Source organism: Falco rusticolus, chromosome 1 (assembly GCF_015220075.1).
Source record: "Falco rusticolus isolate bFalRus1 chromosome 1, bFalRus1.pri, whole genome shotgun sequence".
NCBI lineage: Eukaryota > Metazoa > Chordata > Aves > Falconiformes > Falconidae > Falco > Falco rusticolus.
Genome location: NC_051187.1, coordinates 56,279,278 through 56,305,344, shown reverse-complemented (window position 1 = coordinate 56,305,344; position 26,067 = coordinate 56,279,278). Strand labels below are relative to the sequence as shown.

Below are 26,067 nucleotides of genomic sequence, written 5' to 3'. Positions count from 1 at the left end.
AAAAAAAAAAAAAAAAAAACAGAAATTTTAAAAAATTCTAAAAGAACCTTGAAAAATCTAGCACTACCAAATACAATCAAGATGTTTATAGGTAGAATGGGTGAACAAGGAAAGCAAAGAACTGCATTAAATATTTGTCTTATTTGGAAGTTTTAATTAATAATTAAACTTCTCTCTCAAAGTCTTTATTTTTAGTCTTTGGAAAAGGAGATAGATCATGGGTTTTGACAAATGTTTCCTTTGCAATGGAGAAGAAGGGTATGGATGATAGTGCTTTGATTTTACTCTGAAAAGCCAGGTGGAATTCCCTGTTCTGCATCCACCACTGAGTGTGGATGTGAACAATTATCTTGCAGGACTTGGGACAAAGACTGAATTTACTGAAACCGGTAATCAGTGGAGAGAAGAAAACACCTGTTTGAATATTGTGCCCAATTTTTTTCTCATGAAATTTAAATAAGTAGCTACTGTGCAATTAAAGCAGCATGTGAAATAGTACAGAGGCATACAATGAGTAAAAACTGTGTCAAATTAAATACAGTAGCAACAAACCCATGTGCTTAAAATCCGTGGCTCAAGAAAGCACTTAAGCGCAGCCTGAAATCCCACTGATGCAATGCCAAAGCAAAGGCTTTATGGGAAGGATTTTTAATTAATTTAGCATTGGCTTAATACTTTGTTTTAAAGTTGTACTATAAACTTCCATTTTGCATCAATAGGCCAGTGCTTGTAGTACTTTTTTAAATTTTAGTGTGTTGGTGTTCCCATGCCTAAGTTACAGTTCAGAAATGTTTTCAAAATCAGAGTCAGAAATGCCAAGGCATTATTAGGGGTCTTTGGGGACAGCAGCCTTCCTGCCTGCAGGAGGTCTCTGCATCTACTGCGGCTTTTCTAGGAGGAGGGTGAACCCCCTCCCCATCTCCCGAGGACTTTGACTAGTGGCACTCCTCCAGACATGGATTTTGCAGCATTGCAGGTGCCTAAGCAGAGAGACAGGCTGAAATCCTCTGGGCTTGCATGTGTGCGCACTGCATAACAATATATAACAGCATTAAAGTTTCTAGATGAGGAATAATTAAACCATTCTTGATACTGTAATGCTAATACTGTTGTCTAAATCTGCTTTCAGTTTTTCCTGTATGAATGATTTCTCTGTGTAAAACATTATGTTAAAGAAAAATATTAGAAGTGTTGTCTTCTTTAGCATGTGTAACTAAAACCAGAGCTGGCATATGTTCGTGTCTGCTTTCCTGGATAATCCCCTGAAAAGCTGTAAAATGGGATCTGTGGTGCTGGAGCTGCAGCTTGCTGTGGGTGCACACTTGTACCTCAGCCCACTTGAAGCAGTGGGCTCATGGGGATCATACACATGGAAGAGACTGAAGGATTTGGGCATAAAATTAAACTTGAGGATTGATTTAAATTCAAGTAGAGGCTGGTATCTGTAACCATTTCCTGGTGGGCTCTGATTTATTATCTGTATGACAAAGGAAAATCCTCTTTCTCTCAGAGATAGTTGAGTTCCTTCTCTCTCTTTTCTTTTTCTTTTTTTCCTTTTTTTTTTTTTGTTTTGTTTTTCCTTAGAGCCTTGCCTTTTGGGGGAGAAATTACAAGGTGTATTTCACTTGTGTTCTTGATGAAACAGATTGGAATGATTATCGACTTAAAACTGTTTCTGTAAGGCCTATATATTGACAGCCTTGTAGTCATTCAACATTTCTACTATTCTTCAGTAATTTCTGTCAAGCCTCCTTGGGGGACTGCAGCAGTAGAGTCCTGGTTGCCCACTGACATTTTTCTTTGGCGGTATTTCCCATAGAAGGAAATGCCACATCTGCAACAGCAGATGCATTTTGTTTGATGGAATGATTCTTTAAAATCATTGCTTATTTTTATATCATCAGTAGTTTTCAGGGCTTGCTGCTGATTTCCTTTCTCTCCTTGCAGTTTGAACATGCCCTGACCTGGGTTCCCACATGTATTGAGAATGGTCCATCGCTATGGTTTGCACTGATCATTCATTTGTTATCTTCTCTTACACTTTCTTGCCCTCTGTCTTCTCCTCTCACTTTCCTCTTCAAAACAAAAGTACCATCAGTATTGCCTGACTTCACTGCATGGTGTTCTTGTGAACCCTTTTTTTTTTTTTGGTTCCAAGTCATGCATGTTGCATCTAGCCATAAGCAGGATGCTCAACAGCGTGTATTCCCATTCTTTTTTTTTACTTTTTTTTTTTCTCCTTAAGGAAGGACACCATGGGGATCTGATCAATTTGTTGTAGACGGTTTCTGTGTATGCTTAGTGGGAGAAAGCCAGAATCACAGCAGTCATAGTGCCCTTTATCCCATATGTCCCTGCTGGCCTATATTGGCCTTTTGATTTCACTTGCTTTAAAAATGAGAGGATCTGATAAGTCAGGTTTTCTTGTCTCTGATAGTTTCCTCTTGCTGTACTTTCTCTTTCCTGTTTGCTACAGTGGTTGCAATATAATCTGATCCAGCAAAAAATGTTTTGGGTGAATGTTAGCTCACGTGCTGTATGGTTTGTGCATCAAACATTGCTTAGCAACAGGAGCTGCAGATAGTTCTACCTAGCCAGCATATAGTCAGAGTCCTGCTTTATTTTAATTAGCAACATTTCTGGCCTCACGCATTTAATTGAAAAAACCCTAAGCTGCTAATTAAAAGGGTGCAGTAATATAACAGACAAGCTGACACAAATGCACTGCTTGCTTTGTATGCATCACTATCACGATTTCCCATAAAGGCACTCCGAAATCACCTGCATTGTTTTGTATTGCCTTCAGCATTGTAGCTTGCATCCTTCTTGTGGAGAAGCCACTGTCACAGTGCTAGCTGCAGCATTTATTCCCTGGTTGGAATACAGCTTCCCCAGTACAGTGCTGTAGTCCAAGCCTAAAGAGAATTACCAAGTTAAAACATCTCCTGCTGATCAAAACCTGGTTCTGCTGTGAACAGTCCTGGATCTGCTGTAAAGAGTGGCATACGAAAGTTGACACAGCTCTTCAGTGCCATAAACTGTGCCTGGAGCAAGCTTGGTACCTAACACAGAGGCTGACAGAGCAAAAGAAAAAGCCTTGTCATTAGGTCTCCGTTACTTAATTGATAAGAGTGTTCATGATACTACCTGATGAGAGGCTTGGCTTTTCAATGAGTTAATTTTTAACTGGAAGAGAAATGAAGGGGTTTTACCACTGGTTTGTGTGCGTTCTTCCTCCAAACCAGCAAGGTTGGGCTGCAGTGTATACCTAATCTCTGTGAGTTGGTGGCAGAGGGGCCTTTTAATGTGATCTTTTGATGTATTTATTCATTTATTTGGCCAGGTGTGGTTGTTTCCACACCCAAAGCATTTTGCATGTGAGCCATGTTATGGCATGCTGGTGTGCTGTGCCTCTGGACCAGCCTAGCAGTGTGCACTAGATAACCAGTGTCCCCAAAACATGTGTGTCGTGGTGCAGTTGTGCCTGGGCACTGAGTGCTATGCTTGTCTTGCTCTCAAAGAAAAATGCAATACTTTGTGCTGTGGTAGTGTTTGGATTTGATAACTGTAAGCTGCTGGACCATTTGAACACATGCATGTGTGTGTTAGCACAGGTTTTTGGTAGAAGCAGCAGATATGTCTATGATAGTAAGCTGTTCTGTCAGATATCAGACATAAATAAACTGGAAGAATTGTCTTGATTCCTCTAAGAAAATAGGTGTCATCAGGCAGGCATGCCCACATGAACTGGGGTGACAGTCTTGGAGAAGTGATTAAGCCTTGTTGACGCAGCTGCAATAACGCAGCAGGAGAAAGTATGTGTTATGGGGCTGGTAACACCAAGGCAAAGCTTTGCTGCTGGTCTTCTGCCTGTGTGTTGGTTTCCTGCAAAACCTACTAACAAGGCTTTAAGCTGAAAAGGTGTTTTTTTCTTTTCTTTCCCATCATTCTCAATCTGTTTCTTTCCTTTTGGATGTTCCCTGCCTAATTTGTTTCTTTTCTGTTTTTCAGGCTTTACTTAAACATTGCATTTCCATTGATGTTGTCAAATGTTCTGTATTTTTTTTAATTTTCGTTCTACAAACATCACTGATCTTTTTCTTTCCCCCCTCCCCTTTGGAATTCATAAGAAGATCCCATTTATGCACAGAAGAAAGGTATTCAATAATTTGGAAGGCTTAAGTTTCATTAATTTTCCAAATGCTTAATTAGATAATATGTAATATATTAGGATACCAGTGAGAGATTAAGGTTTGGCTTTTTTACTCAGTATTGTGTTCTGTCTATTCAATCCTACATCTTGGAATAGTTTGAGAGTTTATAGTCTTTGTCGTTGTTCTGCTGCTTAATCTGAAGGTCTAAGTTACATTTTGCTTTAAATCCTGTATATTCAGGTTGCAAGATCTGTGTTTGGATGCTACAAATCCAAAATCCAATAGAATTGTTAAATTCCCGAAGTAAGATTCCAAGCTTTTATTCTACCTCCCTAATAATTTTTCTGCTCCAATTTATAACTTGACTTCGTTGATGATTTTTTTTTTTAAGTTCCTTCATGCCAGTAGGGTTTGTTTAGATATTAAAAGAAAACTTAAGAGAGTATCAGGCAATGTTTGCAAAGGCTAAAAATCAACCTTTTTACCCATAGCCAGTTCTCAGGTTATGACCCGTTTACTTTCATGTAAGTGTATGCTGAAGTGTAGCTGAAGTCATCCATAAGGATTTACAGTGATAGTGAATTCAGAATACTAAACGGGAGTATTCACACTTGAAATGTGAGTCAGATTTATGTACAAATAAGGAATCCAAATACTATATCCAGTTAGTTGTAGTCAGTCAAAACTAACAGGGCAATAAACCATTGTGAGTTTAAAAATAAAAATAGGCTAAATAAAATCATTACTAATATTTAGTAAACATAGAATATTTTAAGTCATTTTCACAGATCGGTTACAAATCAGGGAATTCAGTAGAGACCAAAATCTTTTAAGTGTATTTTTAAGTAGCCTTTTATGTATATTGATGAGCACAAAATACTCCCTTTGAGCCTGTTGTGGTTTGTGATTAAGTAATTTTTTTTTTTGCATTCTTATTTAATACTTAAGTGTAAGGCATTGTAATTCACTTCAGTCATAAACTATATTTCCATTTTTCAGTTCTCAACTCTTCTGGAAGTTAAACAGTGACTACAGGAAAAGGTCAAATAGAAGATATACTAGAACAGTGTGGGTTTGTAATAAAGAAGTAGGGATGGTGCCACTTGGCGGGGGGTGGGTGAAGACAAATTCTGTTTAAGTGCTTTCAGGGTAAAAAAGGCTGAAACTCGTGTCTTGAGAGTACAGTTCAGTGAGATTGTAGTAACTGAGGCAGGAGTGTGTCCCCTCTGTTTCCTGAAGAACCCAGCTGAATCATTGTGGTTTTTTTTATTTTTTCATTAAACTGTTATGAACATATTGTTTAATTCAGTTACAGCTGAATTACAGCTGTTTCTCCCACTCTTGTCTAAAATGAGATATGTATGCTTAAGACTTTATTTATCTTTGGGTTTTATATCTTTTCTTTATGTTTTTATCTTTATGTGGGGGAGGTTTGAAAGCCATTCTGAGCGTAGTTTCTTTCAGTTTGAACTTCAAGAGACAGGCTTATAATTTAAGACTATCTAGGAGGACCATTAGAAATGCCTGGAAATAATGCATTTATACATGCCCCAAAAGATGGGTGCATGCAAAAGTGTCATGCATGATTGTAAGACATCTAGTTTACACTCCTCAGCAGGTGTACGAACATATCCCAGTACGTAAGCGTACAAGTTATAAACATTTGAGCATGCAGACTGTGATAGCTGGGGGCACGTACGAGGTGGCTTGTGTGGACCCACTTGTATGTAGGCTGGTCAGGGACATGCAACCCCACAGGCAGCTTTGCAGGATTCCCTGGGCATGGCTATTGAGCTCCCGCTTTATCAAACTCACTCCTTGCACTGTTTGGGGTTAAATCCCACAGTGCTAAAAGTTGCGGTGAGATTCGTCCTGAATTCATTTTTATGTCTTTATCTGTGATATTTGTTCCTACAGTTACTTTGCTGCCTTTTGAACAGCTCTAGGATTTGAATTTATTTTCAGTTTTGAAAGTTTTTCAGAAAGGATGACTATTTGTTTTGAAAGTCAAGCACAGAAAAAAAAAAAAGATGTACTACTTTTTCACCTCTTCTAAAGTGCCAGGGTATCAGCCAGGCCACGTAGTCATCTAGTAGATATCATGAGGCAGGAACGCTTGCATTTCCAGCAGTAGTCTCAAACTGTTATGAGTTTAATTGTAATTGAGAAATCTACAGTAGGAAAGGTGACAGCACCTGGTAGAAGAGCCACAGGTCTGCCATCAGCAGAGATGTGTGGAGAAAACTGAAACTGAGAATTATTGCATAGTCAGCTCCCAGAAGCCACCCAGCACCTCCCTGCGTGGCTGCGCTGAACTTCTCCACCACTGCCCAGAGTGGCCAGGACTGCACAGAGAGGGAGCAGCGTGTGAAACGCTGGTGCTGCTGAAGCAGATGGGACATTTGCCATTTAGTTCAGCAGAGCCCACGTTTCATTATGAGCCCTTCTGGCTGAAGTAACTTTGTGCTCATAATACATATAGGGAAGGTCTGCATGGCAAGGCTCTGTGGCCATGTCTTCTGCAGCTTTTCATCTCTGGCACCCATCATCCCTGTTTGGCAGCACCTTGCTCCCCTGCCCGGCACCCGCAGGTGGCTGTCTCTGTTGCCACCTTGACTCCCTGGGGCTGTTCCCTCTGCTGCCATAACCTTCTCCCTCATTTTTGGCCCTTTCTGCTGTTCTAGTTTCCATGATGGACTCCATAAAATGGATCAATTGGCTAAGAATTGAAAATAGAAATTTTCACTTCTGTCCTTGAATTCTGGAGCAGTGAAGAAGGAAGCGTTATCGTGATGCGTAGTGGCTTTCAGGTTGCACTCCTGAACCTCCCAGACAGGCATTGTCAGGCAGCATCCATATGAGCCAAGGTTACCTGTCGCTGAGAAACCTTTGGGAGAAATCTTCATGATGTATGTGGTTATGATTGTGATAATTAACTGAAACTGGTTTACTTAGTATAATGTGGCATTTTCTTGGGGACATGGGGGTCCTTATTAAAATATGTTCCTCATTCTGATTACTTAGTACTATTTGCTTTTCCCATTCAGGTGGTTCTTTCTTGGATACACAGATAATATTCTAGGTTTTGATGATATCCAAGTAACAAGTACACATGCAAACTTAGCTGAAGTGTAGTCTCTGTTCCAGCATTACATTTTATTATTTTTTTAAAGGCAGATTATTGTGTGAGTTACCAAATTTCAAAGTGATCGTAATTTCGAGCAGGCTGTAGCAGTGATAAGAAGGATGTTGCTCTATGGAACTCCCTTAACCACTGCCAGCCAGCACAATCCCTACCATTTCATGCTGGTTTTCAGGACTCTGCCTTTAGGTTTTATAACCATTTAAATACTTTTTATCTGGGATGGCAAAACCCTAACTGGACCCTCTTGGTCTTAAGCTTAACCAATCACTTTTTTTTTAGAAAATTAAGTGAAATGTGATTGGTTTTCACTCAAAATGATAAGATTATGAAATAGATTTTTAAATCTATTGTTGTTTAGCTTTTCTTTTAACATTTTTGTTATGGTTTGGGTGCTGTTCATGTTAAATAACTTTTTGGCAATATGACTACTTTCTAAAAAACTTGTTTTCATAAGAGTATGGTCTCCGAAAATGTTTTTGAAATGGAAAATTATGTTACCTTGATGAAAAAACATTCAGCCTTCATGTGTAGCAGGAAAAGGATCACATCTCTAAAGGTACTAATAACTAGATTGTCAAAAAATCATCAGTCTTGAGATTTACATAACAAAAATAGTATTTTGGCGTTTGACTATAAATATGGCTTAGTGTGGCAAACCATGGTGTTAATATGATGTTTCTTCTATTTGGAGTTTAGAATAGCTACATATTGTTTACAGCTCTCTGTAACTGTTTTAATCTGTTTTCCACAGGAGCAACAGCTGCTGCTCGAAAGGAGGTTATAAGGAACAAGATAAGAGCAATAGGAAAAATGGCTAGAGTTTTCTCAGTGTTAAGGTAAGGTTTTGTGCTTTTTCAGATTTGGTTTTTAATGTTAAAGGACATCTTTGAATGATTATTTAGAGTACTGTTAAACAAACAGCAAAATTGATATTTTGGTATACCAGTATACCATCCAACAAAGTTTTACTGGAACCTTTTAAAGATTTCTTTTTTGTTGTTTATTTATACTGCTATTTATTATGGCTCTGAATAATCATCTTCCTCAGGGCTTTTGCTGAACATAAAGCAGACAAACAAAAGACATCAGCAAAGAAAACTGCAATTACTCTTTAATTATTATTTTAAGACTTTGGCTTGCCAAGTGTACTAATTAACTCTTAGCCACTGGGAGGCAAGAGTTAAATATGGAGAGAGGGCATTGTCCACATCATGTCTCATCAGAAAGGAAGCCAACTGTCCCACTTTGTCACCCACAGTTGTTGCTACTGCCATGAGTAAAGATGATTAAAGATGAAAGCATTAGGGTATTTTAATGATAAACCCAGGAAATGATTGTGCAGACAACAGCAACTTGTTACCTTGGGCTGCACTCCCCCAAACACACGAACATGCATAACTAATTGCTACTCAGTGTTTAGTGCACTCCATTCGATGTCTCTGAGCAGAACAGAAAACATGCTGTACTGTGCTGAAGTCTAAATATAGAAAATACAGTTCTCCCTCCCTTTTAGCAGAGGGATTATTTTTTTCCCCCACTCAGGCTCTGCTGTAGTCAGTTTATGGCTATTATGGTTAGTACAAAATAAAGGAATTTTCAAAGAATATATTGGTAGGATTGTATGATTGAGATAAAAAGGGGAATTAAAAATAGTTCCTTGAAGAACTTACACTCTTAATTTCAGATGAGACTGTCAAACTTGCTTGATTTGAGACTCTTCTGCAGCATGCAAGCAGTGGGCAGGTTGTCAGTAGGGCTTCACGTGAACACAGCAGTTTGCCTATGCATTGCAGATTGCAGCAGCATGGCTTTAAATAGCATACTGAGATGGAGGACTTTTACCTGGGGTTCCCAAAGTGTTATATGTGAATTACTAGTGATGCACAAACTACTTCAAAGTGGTACCCATAAAAAAAAAAGAGAAGTTGGCATCATGCCTTTTCCTTAAACAAGGCGGGGGAGCAATCAAATGTTTCCACCTGCTCCTCTGTACCAAGTCTGGCACAGAGCCTGGAGCTGACATTGCCACCACCTTCATAAAACAGCACGATTAGTTTTCTCTGATGATAGTTGAGCAAACAGTTTGGGAAACCTGGCTTTCTACCATAACCTTGAACTGCAGGTTCTGGATCTGCTGTATTTTGTTGTCGAGCGCTTTTTGAAATGTAGGATTAATTCAACAGAAAGCAGACTTTAATAGGCAGAAAGTCCTGAAATTAGATGCTCAGCTGATATATCTGGGTTTTGATTACTTGCAGGTGATTGACGTCACCTATATGTCAAAGACTTTTTCAAAGGGGACTATGGGGGCTGAAGCTTTTCAATGGTTTCGGGGATGGAAGAAGGGTACAGGATAATTCTTGGCATGTGTCCTGTCTAAAGTGATACGCATAAGCCTCATAACTTAGGGTTTTAGCGCTGTTTGAAACTGTGAGCCCTCTTAAATTATTTCATGAAAATCAATATTTTAAGCACTGATGAAAATCAGTCTTGATCTTCCCTGAAAAGTGGTCAAATTCATCTCAGAATTGTTCATGAGGTGATTTTTTTACCCCTACCACATGCATCCCAGCATCTCCAGAAGACCAGAATGGACTGTTTCTGGTAGAGGAGAAGCCACAGGTTGACTCAGTGAAGCTGCTTTTACAGTTCTTGGTTACTGATGGACCTTAAAACTTTGCAGGAAGGACTGAAGATGAAGAGTATATTTCTTCTCCCTTAGCTTTAACCAGCAAATACAGTGCATCCTTACTGTGGTCAGAGGTGTAGTCAGCAAATAAACAGATACCTCCAATGGGCAGTTTGGCAGACCAGTCTTCTAGGAGAACGAATGACGTTTCATCCCAGCCATCATTGCTCCCCTGGGAGTACCTTTTCTCTTTTGCTGGAAAAGGTTGATTCTCCTCAGCTAAGGTGCCAGGCTTCTAGGCAGCAAAAATTATATGAGGTTAATCTTGCAAATTCTGTGCCTATAGGAAAGCCTGAGTTACATTTTTGGTCTTGGCAGCACAATCCACACATAACACACGAGTGTCTGATAATTGTGTGTAATCCTGCAAAGGCTGTGGTGGCACCATCATCTAAACTAACCTGTTTCAGAGACCTCTGAAGTTCCTGTTAGAGTCATTGCTGGTTTACGAAACTGATTTCACTAATTCTTGAAAAGCCTTTCCAAATGATCAGCACGTGATCTTGACCACCTTCAAAGGACTCAGTCGAATGTCTCTTCTCCAAACTTGAGTGGCCACTTTCCTCAAGGATGTAACCTGAATGTGAAACTGAGGTCATTTCAGCCACTTTAGTCTCAAAGTTAGGTATCAAACTAGCTTTGTATGGAGTTTCAAAGGTTATAAATGAGCTTTGCTGAGAATAGCCACAATAGAATGATTGGCATAAACTCAGTGGAAGACTTCACAATTCCCTGTCATTGCCTCTCTCCAGCTTTGTTTCTTAAGTCTGACTTTTCTTTGGATATATTTAGACAGGAGGGAGGTAAATAAAATGTTTAATCAGTTTGTTTGCCTTTTTTTAGAATGTAAGTGAAGGACATCAGATAGAAACTAAGGAACACCAAAGGCTAAAAAAAATAATCTTGAAATTTGTGATATAGAGGTTTCATGGGAATATGCTGTTTAAAGATAATAAAAATACAGTGAATAAATTTATCCTATGAAGATGAGGCTAGAAGTGCCATTATGGTTTAATTAAAAAAAAAAAATAAGAGAGAGAGATAAAATGGACAGAATTGAAAATGCAGATTATGCAATTGCTTGCAGGGTCAAATGATCAAGAGAAACCAAAAACTTTGGTGTGTAACTCCAGATGATGAAAGTGCTGTGTTAATTCTGGAAATATTTGGCTGTCACATTAGTTCTAATTGCTTAGGAAACCTACAAGGAAAACAGTCACAATTTGATTTTGACTATGACACAAAGAAAAGCATGTACAAGGAGAATTGTTTTTAAACTAAAAATAGAACTTGAAGAGTATATGTAGTAGGTAAACAAGAGTTGTTTGAAATACATGAGTAATTCAGGGCACATTGGTCTAAAGAAAATTTTAAGTAATAGAATTGCTGAGAGATGGTTTTGATAGACAAAACCACATTATCCTCAAGCGAATGTGGAACTAAATTCTGTCTTTGTGATTGCTTCCTCCAGCTTAATGTCGTTATGTATTTCAAAGTAAAGCACTTTGAAAATAGATTTCTCTTAAAGAATTGGTGTCAGGTTTGCTGCTGAGAAAGTATGTCATCACAGATATCACTACAGCTCATAGAAAGCTGTGTTTAATGGCTTATCTGGATAGAGCTGTTGTACTCCTCTAGCCATATATTAAAAACTGTATGTATTTGAAGACCAGTAAAAATATATTTAGATTTCCTAGAACATTTTTCTTGAATCAGTATCATTTTTAGCATACAAAACTATTAAGAATAGTGCTGGTAAGGGTGGAACTGCTTATTAATTTTAATGAACTTTTAGCTGCCTTTTTTTTTTTAAATGGCTGGTGGTCATTAATAAATAATGCACCTGACTGCTAGTGCAGACAAAAGCAAAACATTTTAAGTTGATTTTGGACCACATGGTGTAAGACACCTAAATACATTGTTGGCAATAACTGCTCCTTACGAGTTTGTGGGTTTATATGTATATGTTCAAAAATTATGTCATATGTTGTTTCATAGATGTAGATTAGAGTATTGACTATAGTGGGAGTCTGTGTATGGTGTGGTGCAAAGGTGAACCACTTACACAGCAGTGTAACTGCACTGGTGCTGGTGTTATCACCAGATATTCAGCCTGTCCTGGTGAGGAGAAAACCAGATCATTGCAGGGCAGGTGTAGCTTAAGGTGTCTAAAAGGTGTTCTGTGTTTTTGGTTTTTTTTTTAAAAAAGAGACAATTGTTTACATCTGGGGTGTCTTTTTTTTTTTTTTTCCTTCTGCAGAGAAGAGAGTGAAAGTGTTCTGACACTGAAAGGTTTGACTCCAACAGGAATGCTGCCCAGTGGTGTGCTTTCTGGAGGAAAACAAACACTGCAAAGCGGTAAGCGTGTTTGCCTCTGTGTGTCGTTATGTGTAAAAGAAAACAATTGTTTTTCAACTGCAGAACCCAAGAAAATTAACTGCAGTCTTCTCTGAAAAAAATAAAGGACAGAATAAAAGAGGCGGTTTGTTGTGCTGGAGCATTTGTGAGCAGTTCATGTAAGGCCACTTCTCAAGACTCATTACATGCCACAGATTTTCAAACAAAGAGAGGGGCAAAAGGTCCCTGAAAATCAATTGTTCAGAATGGTAGATCAGCATTGCATGTGAGATGCACTCTTTCCACAGTTTACAGCATCTTTCTGTTTGTTTTGGTTTTTTTTAAGAGCAGCCTTTGATACATGGAGTACTGAAGGTGCAGCTTAGATAATGACACTCATTTTATCTGATTTGTTCTTCCTCACAGAGAATCACCAATGGAAAATAGCTCTAGAATTAGATTTTCTCTCCTAGCAGTTCTAGGTGACAGCATGAGAATAATTTCATTCTGATTTAAGCCCAAGTGAAGGGAGGCTCTTGCAAACACCACATTTGCCTTGTACACAAACACAATACAGATTGTCAGTTCAGTTTTATACCAAGTGCTTCTTGTTACAGGAAATCTGTAAGTCTGTAGTAGGGCTGCTTTTGATGAAATATTCCTTTTGGAATAAGGAGCTGCAAAGTATTTAATTTACTATTGTAAGCTCTCCTTTTTTTTTTTTCCCTGTGTGTATTGCTGCAGAGTATATTGCAGGCACACAAGAATGTCTCTCACTTATTGAGGTTCTGTTGGCAGTAGATATAAGAAATAGAAATGCCTTACAACCTTTAACACAGTCTCAGCCTCTTGTTTTCCTGTTTCCTTCCTGGAGCATTCTTTCTCTGTATTTTCCCCTTTACTATCTCTTTTATGTAGAAGATTCAGGTATACGGTGGTAAACCTTCTTTCCTCTTTTTTTTCCCCCCTTGCCTTTTTTCTTTTTGATGACTTGTGTATTACAGACATAGTAACATTCTGCATTGAAAATGCTGCAATATGATTCCATAGGATACCTTTCTTAGTGGGGTTGTGGTTTTTACCTAGACTTTTCTCCATAATAGTTGCTTAATATTTGTTGGAAAATTTGGTCCGAGGAAACTGCTATTGTTGCCCTGAAAAAATATTAGGGAAAGAAATTAATTTGAGAAAGTTGCCTAAAGTTTTTGTCACAATGGCTAAAGGGAAAATCTCCTCATACTGCAGTATCCTGGCTCAGTAAAATAATGCTATACACAAGCTTCTGTATTAGTTAACACATAGTACCCCATTTACCAAATAACCTGAATTTTACATAGTTTCTGTTAAACACACATTCATATTACCATATGTATTAACAGAAAATAAGAGTACTATGTTCTGTTGTGGAAGTATACATATTAGTCATCATTTTTTTTTTCTACTGTGTCAGTGCTGGTTCGGATTTGGTTACTCATTTTCATTTCTCATCCTAGTTATGGTGTTTTCTCTTAAGTTTGCATTGGTTTCGTTCCCTGATTTTTTGCCGTCTCTCTTGCTCTGTAGCTTGAGAGGCACATAGGCTTACCTTGGTGCATGTGGGTTAGATCCTTTACTTCCCTATGCAGCAAGATAGTAGCATACATATTTTAGTGTTGATCTCAATTAATATTTAATGTCCTAAGTAAAAAAAAAAAAAAAAAAAAAATTGCTTTGGATTTTATGGAGGATGAAGAAAGCTTTTATGTAGGCGATAATAAGACAAAAAAAGAAGAGAGGAATTCCTAAAAACTTGGCTTCTTGAACTGTTCTCTAAACCAGAGAAGTTCTTGGAAATCATAATTTCTTTTTAAATATTTGAGCTGTACCATTGCTATATTGGATTGCATTTGCTGATTTGCATCAGCTTGTAAATCTCTGACTGTAGAAAAAAAATCATCCCAAATCTGATGGGTAGAATTGAAATGAAATTATGTCTTTAAGAACAATGAATGATTTCAAAACAGTGATTGATGGTATTCATAACACTGCAGCAACCTCCTGATTACAAGCTATTCTCTCTCTGACCAGGCTTTGCCATTTTGGAGGTCCAACAGCTTTCAATCTTGTACCTATGTCCATTAATTTAAATATAATACTAGAAAGTTTTTTTTCAGAGACTGGGTTGACAAAAAGGATGCTTACAGGTGCAGCAGACTGGGCAAGATTGCAAGCAAAGGCAAAGCTGTCTGAGCAAACTGCCCTATGCTGAGGGGACGTTTCTTTTAGTCAGAAGAGAGGGAAAAGTCATTCTAAAAAGTTGTATATGTGGCTCCCTTACCTTGTACTGGTGGCTAATACTTTTCAAACTGACATTGTAAGTGGTATGAATTTTGTGTGATGGCTTTATGCCATTTTTCCTTCTCTTTTGACAGGGCAAATCAAACTGCTCTTATTCAAAGCTGGGAGAATTACACAATGACCTTTTCAGGTCAGGTGTGGAATATGGAAGACATTTTAATTTTGTAGTTCTTTTGAGTCAAAAGAAAACTTCTCAACTGTGTCTTTAAAAGCTTTTAGTTTGTGAAACTTCTGCTTCAGAACAAACTGTAGCTTAATTTAGTCTGCAAATTATTGTTTTTGTGTAAGCATTTCTGTGTTTGTCTGTTTTGCCAAAATCCAGCACTTACAGTAACATTAGTGTTGTAGCTCCTTTGCTATTCACTGACTTGTTCTTAGAGTTAAAATCCTCTGCTCATTTTTCTCATTCGTTTTGCTACCCCTTTCTTCTCTTCAGCTACTGTTGAGGCTATTGAGGCTGATGAAGGTAAATTGGCCAGTCCCCTTTCTGTTGGTGCCACAACAGATAAGGGCTCTGCTGGGTGTATTCATTTTGCTGTAGCTTGTACAGATTGTGTGGGTGTTGGGCTAACAATTGTGGCTCGGTATTAACCAAAATGTAATTGCTTTAAAGGGGAAAATATTTTTTGGTGTTTTTTTTCTGTTGCTGCTGTTGTGGTGTTTTTTTCTTTCTGAAAGTTACAATCACGTTGGAATTCCTGTATGTTGAACTACACACTGAGTAATGCCACAGGAGGAGATCAGGGGACTTGGATTTCATGGGTCATAACTCGGCAGCAGCTCGTAAATGCTCTGTGACGCATAGCTCAAAAGCTGTGTGCTGGAGGCAGGGTCTTGTCTCTGCCTCAAACTATCCTCAGGAATCCCTGGTCAAGGAAAACACACAGCTTTTTATGAGTATTCTCTCTTTTTGTTCATTTTGGTTTTCCCTTTTTCTTTCTTCCTTCAGTTTGTTTCTTTTCTTTAGGTCACTAGTAAAAAAAAAAATTATTGGTCTTTTGTTACAGTTCAGCGTGTTTCTGTTTCTCTTTAAAAGTAAAACAACATGAGACATTTGTCTGCAAGATGTCTGCTTCTTCTGGTAGTGGCAGTTTACACACTGGATATTTACATTAGAGCAACCATTAACACTAGCACCATTTTATCTACAAATATAAAGTCACTGGCTGCCTCAGAAGATTTCCGAATGTTTAGTATTGAAAACTATGGTGCTTTATTGACAGACCCCTAATTTAACCCTTAAGCAATTTTTAGCGCTATGGTTGAAGCCTAAGTAATCACGTATTGCAATGTAAAGGCACAATATTCATTCAGCATTATAAAGTTTTGGAAGAAGAGTTTTCAGAATTCCCCTTTAAAACAAAATTCTTCAGTTGTATTTTGTTCTTGCCCCTCAAATTTTCTGTGGGTATTTTTTTTTTAGTTAAAAAAAAACACCAAACAAACAAATTTGATGATTGCTGTCTGTTGGTAAGATGTGCCCTTTTGGCCAGTTGAATTTGTTTTTGATTTTTGTAAAGCAGTGAATAAAATTACAGAACAAACAAGTAAGAGAAAATACAACTGCTTTCTAAATAGCAGTGAGTAAGCTGCTATTTATGTTGGAATTATCTATTCCTATCGGCAATCTCTAATCTGCAGTGTGCATTCTTGTTGACAGTTTGGCTGTTTTCTGTGATTTTCTGTGACTGTGTTGTGTTTTAGTATACTCTCAATGTAAACTGCTAATCCTCATTGTCTGACCAGCAACTACAGCAGAGCACCTTCCTCAGTATTACAGATGATACTGTGTCAGCTTGAAACACAATCGATTGAACGTCCCCATTCTAGCAATATGCACCCTTCTAGTTGATTCTTGATTTGCCATCATGGCTAGTTAGACACCGTAACCATAGTCGTAATGACTAGTCTACGTAGATGAAGAAAATGATGGAGAAAATGTTTCACCCTGTACCAATTGTTCCTCTGCAGTTTGATTCAGGGCTCGGTAACGGCAGCTGGGCTGTGCTACGGGCAAGCTCCAGGATGCAGAAAGTGTTTCAGCGTCAGCATGGCCATCCATTAAACTGTTGCTTTAAGGGATTGGCCTGGGTGCTTGTTAGACATCTTCATTTTTGTGATAGAAGATAAAGTAAAAAAAAAAAAGAAATAAAAAAACCCAAAACCTTGAAAAAACTCACTGTAGGGCCTGTTCTGTTTTCACTGCTCCATCCCTGCTCACTTAACTAATCACCATTATGTTGTTGTTGTTCTTCTGAGTTGAAGTATAATACATGTTAAAACCCATGCACTTCACAAAGTTTCAATATAACATTTGTGAAACTGGCGAAGGAACTACATCCTGAGGCAAACAGGATCTATCCATTTTCACGGGAACGGTTGGCAAAAATATCAGCATGGAAACACTTTCCTCGCTCCCCCCAAAATGCAAGGAGTGGTAGATTGGTACCAGGGATGTTCTAGGGTTTTGGGTTTGTTCACTTATTTTTTTTAATGGAAGTTACCAGCTTGTCCAGAATCAGGACTGCGTATTGGAGGGAGAGCAGGAGTACTTTGGGGTAAAGAAGATAAAGGGAGGGAAGCAATACTGAATTTGATCTTTGAAACTCCCCTACCATTTTCTCCCCAGGGAGTTTACAGTTTCCTGGTACTAACACACCATTTCTGCTCTGTGGCATGTTAAGATAGTGTTGTATCAAAAGTGTCAGTTCTGGAAGTGCAGTGCATTGATTTGGTGCAGATCAGAGAATAACACACAGAAGGCTATGACATACTGTCTATGGAGCTGTGACCTGCTGTTTGCCTACAGTGCTTTTTTCTCTTTTGCTTTAAATCTAAAGATCTTCAACTCTTCAATTAAAGAGAGAACAAAATAAAATAAAAATCACACTCTAAAGATACGGTCCCCAGCCTGTGGCTGCCTTCTGAGGTTGGTGTGGCCTCATCAATGTTGCTGCTGAAGAGCAGATGAAAAGTCCTCAGCTTCAGTTGGAACTTTGGTCGTTTGTCAGTGTGTTTCCAAAGTTAAATTGTACAAATGTGCCAAAATTGCGATATCCCTGGTCCGTGTTGCACGGCATTACTGCTGTTTCACTCAAGCTTCTTTCTAGAAGTCCAGGGACGTGTCGGGGAGGATAACTGCCCTGAGTGATCAACAAGCAGCTTGCCTGTGTTGAGAGCACAAGGCAAACCTGTTGCAGGGTCACCCCAGATTTCCCATAGCTTTAATGTATATCCCGCAAACTGGCCTCTCTGCGTCATCACCACCTGTAACTGGCCAGCACTTTTTCCCCTGGTCTTTGAAAGTCAAATGGGAGTTCTGCCTGATGAAGATGTTACGGCGAAGCACACTGTCTTTAAGGCTGTAAGTGATGATGACAAATGCTAACTCACCAGCTCACGGCTGTGCTCTAAACATGGTTCCTGATTGCAAACTGTAGTTTCCTGTCAGCTTCTTAGCTTTTTAAGCTGAACCCCAGTGGGCAACAAACAAAATATTGTAAGTTGATCCTGTTGAAAAAAGTAGTTGTGTTGCAAGACACAGTGGTAGTTAACCCCCAGCTCTAAGTACGGTAAGGAGTCGGTCGTGTTGTCAGATCTTCTCATTGTCGCCTTCACAAAGAAGGACTTTCGTACTCATTGATAAGTTGGGGGAAAAGCTGCCGAGAGTTTTACCTTGCTAATTTTACTTTTTAATAATCCTTTATTTAGCTATCAAAGGATTTTCACCCCAGCATAAGATCACTAGCTTCGAGGAGGCCAAAGGCTTAGATCGAATTAATGAGCGAATGCCTCCACGCAGAGACGTGCCATCCGATGCCAACCTTAACTCCATCAACAAGGCAATCTCCACAGAGACTAATGGCATGGACAGCAACGGCAGTAATAGCAGCAATATTCAGTGACCACTGTCTGGGAGGGGGGTTGAGCTGCAGGGCGCGATGGGGTTGCTGCACATCAGCAGTGGGATGTTCTTGCCTCTGATAATAGCTTACTTGCTCTGGGGGCCAGGTTTGGATTCAGTTTACAAAAATCATCTATGAAGAGATCGTCAATTTTAATTTGGTGGGAGGGGGGGTGGGGGAGAGACACCTCCTTTGGATATGCCTTTAAAATGCTTGTAGAAAAATGAGAGCTCATGCTGGTATATATTGCAAAGTTAGGGGAATGAACGTGTTTTCCTACTGCATTGGGAACGTCTAGGTATGTTACTGAAAGGCCTTTTATTATGTTACTGGACATGAAAACTTTGTTTAATTTCTTACTAACTATTGTACGTTTACAGTTGCAGCACTAAACATGGACAACATCAAAACATTTTTAACAAAATGTACAAACTAAATAAGGACTATTTATTGATAATGTTTTGCTACTCTTGTCAGACAATGGCTATGAGATAAATTAGGCAGTCTTTAAAAATATAGAAAAAAAAGAAAAAAAAAGAAAAAAAAGAATGTTGGAAATTTGTTTAAAATGCCAAAAAAAAAAAAGATGGAGAGAGAGAGTGAGAGCGAGAGAGCGATAGTTTAATTTTGTACAGATTATGCTTACCTCAGGTTTCTTTAGTGTGCTTCAATGCCCTTCTTTAAATATAACACTTATCTTACTAATTTGGCAGCAATTATCCTTTTCTTTGTTTAAAAAAAAAAAAACTGGAATAATGATAACATATTTCTCTTTTTTTTCTGTTTATATTTAGGGGGTTTGGTTTGGGGGGTTTTCTGGGTTTTTTTGGTAAATCAAGTCTTGGTTGTGGCTTGCTGAATTTAAATATTTATGAGTGGTGCATTTTTAAGTATAGTGAACAAGACACCATATTAAGTGCAGTGAAAAGCATCTATATTCTGTAAAAATCTGCCTATGCATGTTTTTTAAGAAAAAATGGCTGTATAGGCCTGTATGGGACTGTAATGCGCTTAGTGGTCTGACTTATACTGGAAATGTATGTATACTGGCGTACTTTATATTCTCTAAAAAAAAAAATGCTTAATGCCTTTGAAATTTTGTAATCAAAAAAAGCTTTGAAAAATCTAAGGGGAGAGTATTCTTAAAGTTTTTAACATAAGCTTGTCAGTGCACATATAGATGGGTAGCATGTTTAGCAAACCTTGTGAAATTTAAATAAGTTTGTAGTTACATGTGGAATTCTAAATGCATGATAACTGTTAATGTCATAATGGTTTAGTCATTTTGTTCTGTTCTGTCATGTGCCACAAAATGTGTAATTTTTTCACTTTTTTCCCTTTGTATATCAGTTACGGGTTTCAACTGGTTCATTCTAAAAAAGAAAAAGAAACAAAACAAAACAGTCCATTAATATTTTTTAACAATTGTATAAGTGCCCAAGTAATTCACTACAGCCTACAGCCTTGCCTTTGTAATTTGACTTCGAAATGTTGGCAATCAAAGCATGCACTTGTAACAATGAAAGAAGCATTTTATATTACTACTCAATAAAAATGTGCATGAACTTAAGCACTCTTCCCTTTCTTGCTGGCTCAGTTGCAGAAGTGCATGCAGGCACATGCGTGTGCACTTGTTGCTCTCTTTTGCTTTGGACAGAAGACCATCTGTGTAAGAGAAGAACGACTCTTTTGACAATTCAAGGTCAGTTCTTTACTAAGAAAAAGCTTATTTTCTTACCCAACTGTTTTAGACTACTGAACATCTGCAGACTTCCCCCAAGTTCTGGTTAGAAAGTTGGATTTTCAGTAAAATGAGTAGGACGTATCCCACAGGTAGAGTGCAGAAAAAAAAATGTATGCTTCCCCCCCCTCCCCCCCCACCCCCTCATCTGGAGTGTTTGAAAAGGTCAATTAATATCAATTACAATATTCCTTTAAGGAAAAAAAAAAAAAAATCAGCAATTTCAGCTGTCAAATGCTCTCTGTTTTCAGTCAAAGGTGAACTGTCAAAGTTCTGCCTTGTTCTCATTTTCTCCCTAACTGTGCTCAGCACCCTTCTACAGTCCGTCATCCTGCAGAGAACTGATGGGTGATGCCAAATGGTGTAATATTGTGGGTGCTGCTTTAGTCTTCCTTTCAGGTAGCATTTTGAAATGTTGGCTCAATGCCCGCGCTCTTATGTGTTTTTCCCACTTCAGCTCCTGTTAATTTTGGGAAAATATGACAGGTGGCAAAAATGAAGACTATTCATAATATACAGGACTAGGAAGCTGGATCAATTTTAAATGCAAATTTTTGTTTCAGATTGTGTAGAAATATAGCACAGGGAGAGACATGCAGAGTCTGACAATTCATCCGATCAGTGAAGCTGTTCATCTGGTTAATGAGCATGGTCTCTGCAAAAAGTAATGGTGAAAGTTTGAGTGACCACTTTACTTTCCAGTTTGGTCCTGTGTATGTGCTAGGTGAACAGCTGTAGGTTACCTCAGCTAAGTTTTTTTTGTAGAGACAATTAGCACCAATGTAACAGCAAGAAAGAGGGTTTTCGTCTCTGCAGTGACAGTGTGGCATAGACTTCTCAATTGGTAGGCTTAACCCAAAAGATCCATGCTACAAATCAGTGGTAGGTTTGCAAATGCCTGCTGTAATTGCCAGGGACCTTATGGGCAAGAGAGGCAGCCCAGGCTGAATAACGCATTAGGAAATGTACAAATTCTGCCTGGTCAGTAAGGAAGTTTTTTGAACTTTTTATATCTTAGAAGAATGAAAAATATCTGGAGCGTGCAAGATAAGTATCCTGTGTGTCCATCTAGGATGGCTTGGCTCTTTTCTGGAGTGAGCTGCCATTGTACCATGGGGCAGGTTCTGGACTGGCTCTGAGGGGTACTCTAGGCTATATTCAAATGTTCCTGGAAGGACAAAAAAAAAACTCCAAAGGTTATCTTTTTCCAGGGCATTCCATCTCTTCCAGTGGTCCGTCCTTTTTCCTGCTGCAGAAGGAGCTGTAGATGAATTTGAAGAAAAACCCTGGTGCCTCTGAAGGCTGAGTTTTGGATTTCATGGCCTCACTCAGTAACATGTCAAGCACTGGAGTATGTCTCCCAGTACAGGTTTCTTCCTTTTTACTAAATATGCTATTCTAATGCAAAAAAATAGCATTGGTGCTTACATCAGGATTTACTGTAACTTTTTAACCACTTTATTCCCAGTGTGTGAGATAGTATATTGGATACATATATTATAATTTCTGCACTGTCATAATTTTCCTTTTCAACAGCTATTAAACATGAAGTATATTAGCTCTTAGCATACATTTTCTGAAGACAATGTTCAAATTTTGTCCAGGGTTTTCCCCAGAACTGCAGTAGGTTTAACCCTGCTTAAGCTTGTGCCAGAATTTCCAGCTGTCGGGCACAGATATAAGTTCTTTCAAGCATTTTTCTTCACACTTTATTTATTGCCAGAGGAGGACGTCTTCAGCCTCTAGAGGAATTTGGCTTTCTCTGAGCACTTGGCCAGTGAAATTGAGGTCATAAAGCAGGGCTGAAAACTGGCACCAAAAGATGCTGCTTGTTAGCACTGACCTGATCTCTGTCCTCTCTCACTTTAGCCCTGGTTTTTAGTGAAACAGTGGAGTTCCAAGTGTAAAAAACAGAAATTCGCAGATGCTTTCTAGGTTCAAACTGAATTTACAATTTTAGTCCTTAGGAATCAGTTTCCCTTCTTTTTTCAAGGTACTGTTGCTTGGATTAGTCAGATCCATGAATCTTCCCACTTCTTTCGCAAAGGGATGGATGTGAGAATCGGCTGTTTCAAATGTTAAAAAAATACAAGCACCAAAGCAACCATCATCTGGTAAATAGTTTGCAGATCGCTTTCTTTGTTGCTTTTGGGAGGACGTTTGATTCTGCTCAAAATGGCCATTTTTGGCTTGCAAAAGGGTGAACTTTCTGGTTCTTCAGTGATTTAGGAAAAAACACATCCAATTTCACCTGTGTTCATATGTGTATGTTCATATGTATGTAAAAACACAGAGGACTTGCAGCCACCTCCATGGGAGTCACAAAAAGGAGGAGTTCGTGGAGCTAGAGGTAGGGGACTTTTTTTGTCTTGCTGAGCTGGCTACAGTATCAAGCCTAGTATACCATATAAAATGTGTGTTTCATGAGGCTGTGATTTTATTAGTATTATTATTTTTAATAACTTGAGGGCAGATTTAGTTTTACATGCACCACGACGTTTCATCAAGTTGACAGATAGCTGTGTGCTCTGGGCAGGATTCTGTTGCAGCACATGATTGCAAAGGGAAGGGCTGCCTTGGCTCTGTCATCCCTGTCAAGAGTTTGTTTTAGGTAAAGTAACTTGGCAAAGAATGTGCTAAAGGACTGATTTTGCTGCCAGTGGGAAGTCTGCAGGCACGATGGCAGACATGACAACGACCGCTCCTTTGTGGAGTCCACTAGCAGCTGTCACTAGTTACTCTGAAGTTCACCAAGGCCTCTTCTCCGTTTTGGGCAGAGCCTTGCATGGTGGTTTGCTGGAGGTTTGGGTCTGGGCACCCAGTTAGGCAGTTCCTACCACAGCAAGACTTGAGCAAGAGGTGGTTATTTCATACTTGCATCTTGGAGGCAGCTGGTGCAGACAGCCACGGTGTGATTGAGCAAGCCCATTTCTCTCAACATCTGGGTATTTAATAATCCTTTTTGCTTTAAATGGGCAGCGAAATGCTGCAACCTGGACTAATTTCACCGTGGTTTGGGCCCAAGGAGCCTACTAGGTTACAGAACCGAGACATACGGAGGCCAGCAGGCACCACCAGGATGGGCTCCTCCAACCCAACTGCTCATGCAAGGGCAGCTGGAGCAGGCTGCTGAGGGCCGTGGCCAGGCAGGTTTCAAGTATCTGCAAGGATGGATCCACAGCCTCTCTGGGAAAAGTGCTTGATGGCTCTTACAGTAAATTTTTTTTTTTCTTACATGTAAAAATGTCTTGTGTTTCAGATTGTGCCCATTGCCTCTTGTCCTGTCACCAGGCCTCACTGAGATGAGCCTGGCTTCATCTTTTTTTACTCCCCCCACCAAGTATTTTTACACCTTTTCTCCAGGTTGAGCAGTCCCAGCTCTCTCCATCTCTCCTCGTAGGTCAGATGTTCCAGTCCCTTAACCACCATCACGGCTCTTTGCTGAACCCGCTCCAGTAAGTCCCTGTCGTTCCTGTGCTGGGGAGCGCAGGCCTGGGCACGGCACTCCAGGCGTGTCTCACCAGTGCTGAGCAGGGGGAGCCACAAATTAAACTAGCTGCCCTGGTTCCCTGTATGTACCATTAAGTTCCTAAAACATATATTGATGCTAGTAACTTAAGACAAGTGAAGACATTTCTGGCCTTGTAAGTTGAAGAGATGGGAGCCATACATCAGAAAATGGGAGCAGCAGAGGTATGTTGCAGTTGCAGAGCTGAGATGTACTAAGAATCGGATCCAAGAAGGTAAGAGAAAATTAATGCCTCACCGGTCTGAGAGGGCAGTGGAAGATTGGAATAATATTTATTGCCAAATTTGGTAATAAATTTGATCAGCAAGTTATCCAGGTAGGTATCAATTGCAAGAGGGAGGACCCTCATCACTGTCCTGTACTGTGTCCTGCCTGCTGCTGATCCTTGGTGCTTCAGAAGACAAAGAGGTTATCAAAAGAATCTAGTCAGTCTTGTACTGAAGGAAATAGTCCTTTCCTGGATTCAGCAGGCAAGCGGCTGAAGCCCTGAAGCACATGATTTGTGTAGTCATTATTGTAGTGCAGATTGTGCACGTGTAATCAGGACATCACATAAATGACTGATCTTGTGCCTCCCTGGGGAGGGAGGAGTAACCTGCTGAGGAGGTTGCCTGAGGAAAAGATGCATTTTTTCTCTGTCACTTGGTGGTTTATTGGTTTCAGTACATATTTAATAAGCTTTGCACTTGGACTGTATTTTTCTAAAACAAGAAGTGCACTCTGAAGGGAATATGAGGGTGACGCTGTGGCTGAGCTTAAACAAGGCTGCAGAGCTGATCTTTATGCAAAAGTCTGAGGAAGCCCTGCAGCCATGGACCAGGGCACCAGAGAAAGGAAAGGGGAGTGGGGCTGGCAGGAGAGCTTGGTGTATTTCATTACTTTCTCAAGGTAGGTAGGAGAAGAGGCAGTGGTGGCAGCAGAGACCTGAGCACTTGCACTGCAAGACAGAGATGATGAAATAAAGAAACTCCACCACATACCTTGGCTTTGGACAGGCAATGACAGAAATTATTTAGGCTGATAAAATTCACCTTAGACTAGATGTGCACTTAAAGATGATGATAGAGTTCAGGCTGTGACCTGAAGCGCAGTCATGCATAAAAGGAGAGCAGGGAGTGGCATGGGAAATGACATTTTGGAGGGCAAACCCATGATGAGCAGGCTCACAGCCCTGTCAGAGGAAGAAGCACAGATTGCAGGATTGAATGCTGTGTTGCATGCTGAAGAGTTTAATCAATTAATCTTAAATGCAAGGATGCCTGTAACTAAGGGATTCGGACCTGATACAAGGGAGTTGCCATGAAGTCAGCTGGGATGACAAGCCAAAGCCTGGACTCTGTACAGGATAAAAAGCCAAGAATTATGAGGACCTTAAATCTCAACTAGACTTGTAAGGCAGGACTTGCAAACCAACCAGGTAATGGACGCCTCAAACAGAAAAAGCAAAAGCTAACAAGGAATGGAAAAATGGCCTGTCAAGCCAAGTTGGGGATGGCCAGTAAAGGCTAGGAATACAGTGAAAATCAGCATGAGCCCAGCTAAGTAAGTTGTCTTGGTGATAGTGGTTGGAAAGCAGCAGAAAACATTTCTAGACACTTGAACAGAAAGAGCAAGGTATAAATAAGTGGGAAATGATGCAATGAGGATAAGGGAGAGGTTTAAAGTAGATGGATTAGCTAAAGCACCGTGGAAGGAAAGCCAACAATGAGATTCAGGGTATGGAAACAAGAACCATAGGGATCAAGACGGGAACAAATTCAGAGTTTAATGCACTTATTTAATGAAAATGCAATAGTTTTTCCTGCAGTTGCAATAGAAAATACCGTATTTGCTTACTTGTCAAATAGCAATTCTCTGACTGGGTGGCATATTTTGAAAATATATTTAGAGAACATATGGTTCAGAAGTATAGATAAAAAAGGAGCAACCGCAGGGCCATTGGTCTGAGTGTAATCACATGCAAAGATTTAAAGCAAATCTTGAAGGAACCACTGATCAAAATGTGCGTGAGAGGAGCTGTTCACTACAGTGCTGTGTGGCAAATAGAAGTTAGTTATGGATGTCAGGAATCTGTATGTGAAAGTTAAGGTGGAAAGGGAAGGTGAAGGGAAGACCACAACTGTCAGTGTTGGGAGAGGACACTCTGGGTGGTGACAATGTTTCTCAGAGGTAGTACATAGAAATTTAGCTAGGCAAGAAATGCTTGTGGCATCATAATTTGTTTCCCCCT

At 39.4% G+C, this 26,067-nt stretch overlaps 1 protein-coding gene across 2 annotated transcripts in view; it reads left to right on the top strand.

Moving 5' to 3' along the window:
• The window catches only part of PPP3CA (protein phosphatase 3 catalytic subunit alpha), a 196,530-nt gene extending 176,393 nt beyond the window's left edge, over window positions 1-20,137 (top strand). Inside the window, exons 11-14 of one of the 2 annotated variants that reach the window (XM_037380112.1) lie at window positions 8,051-8,135; window positions 12,249-12,346; window positions 15,099-15,128; window positions 18,374-20,137. In XM_037380112.1, coding sequence (XP_037236009.1) covers window positions 8,051-8,135; window positions 12,249-12,346; window positions 15,099-15,128; window positions 18,374-18,567 — 407 coding nt within the window. In that variant the 3' untranslated portion in view covers window positions 18,568-20,137. The remainder of the gene's footprint in view (window positions 1-8,050; window positions 8,136-12,248; window positions 12,347-15,098; window positions 15,129-18,373) is intronic. The other variant, XM_037380121.1, reaches the window with a different exon arrangement.
• The last annotated feature ends 5,930 nt before the right edge of the window (window positions 20,138-26,067 follow it).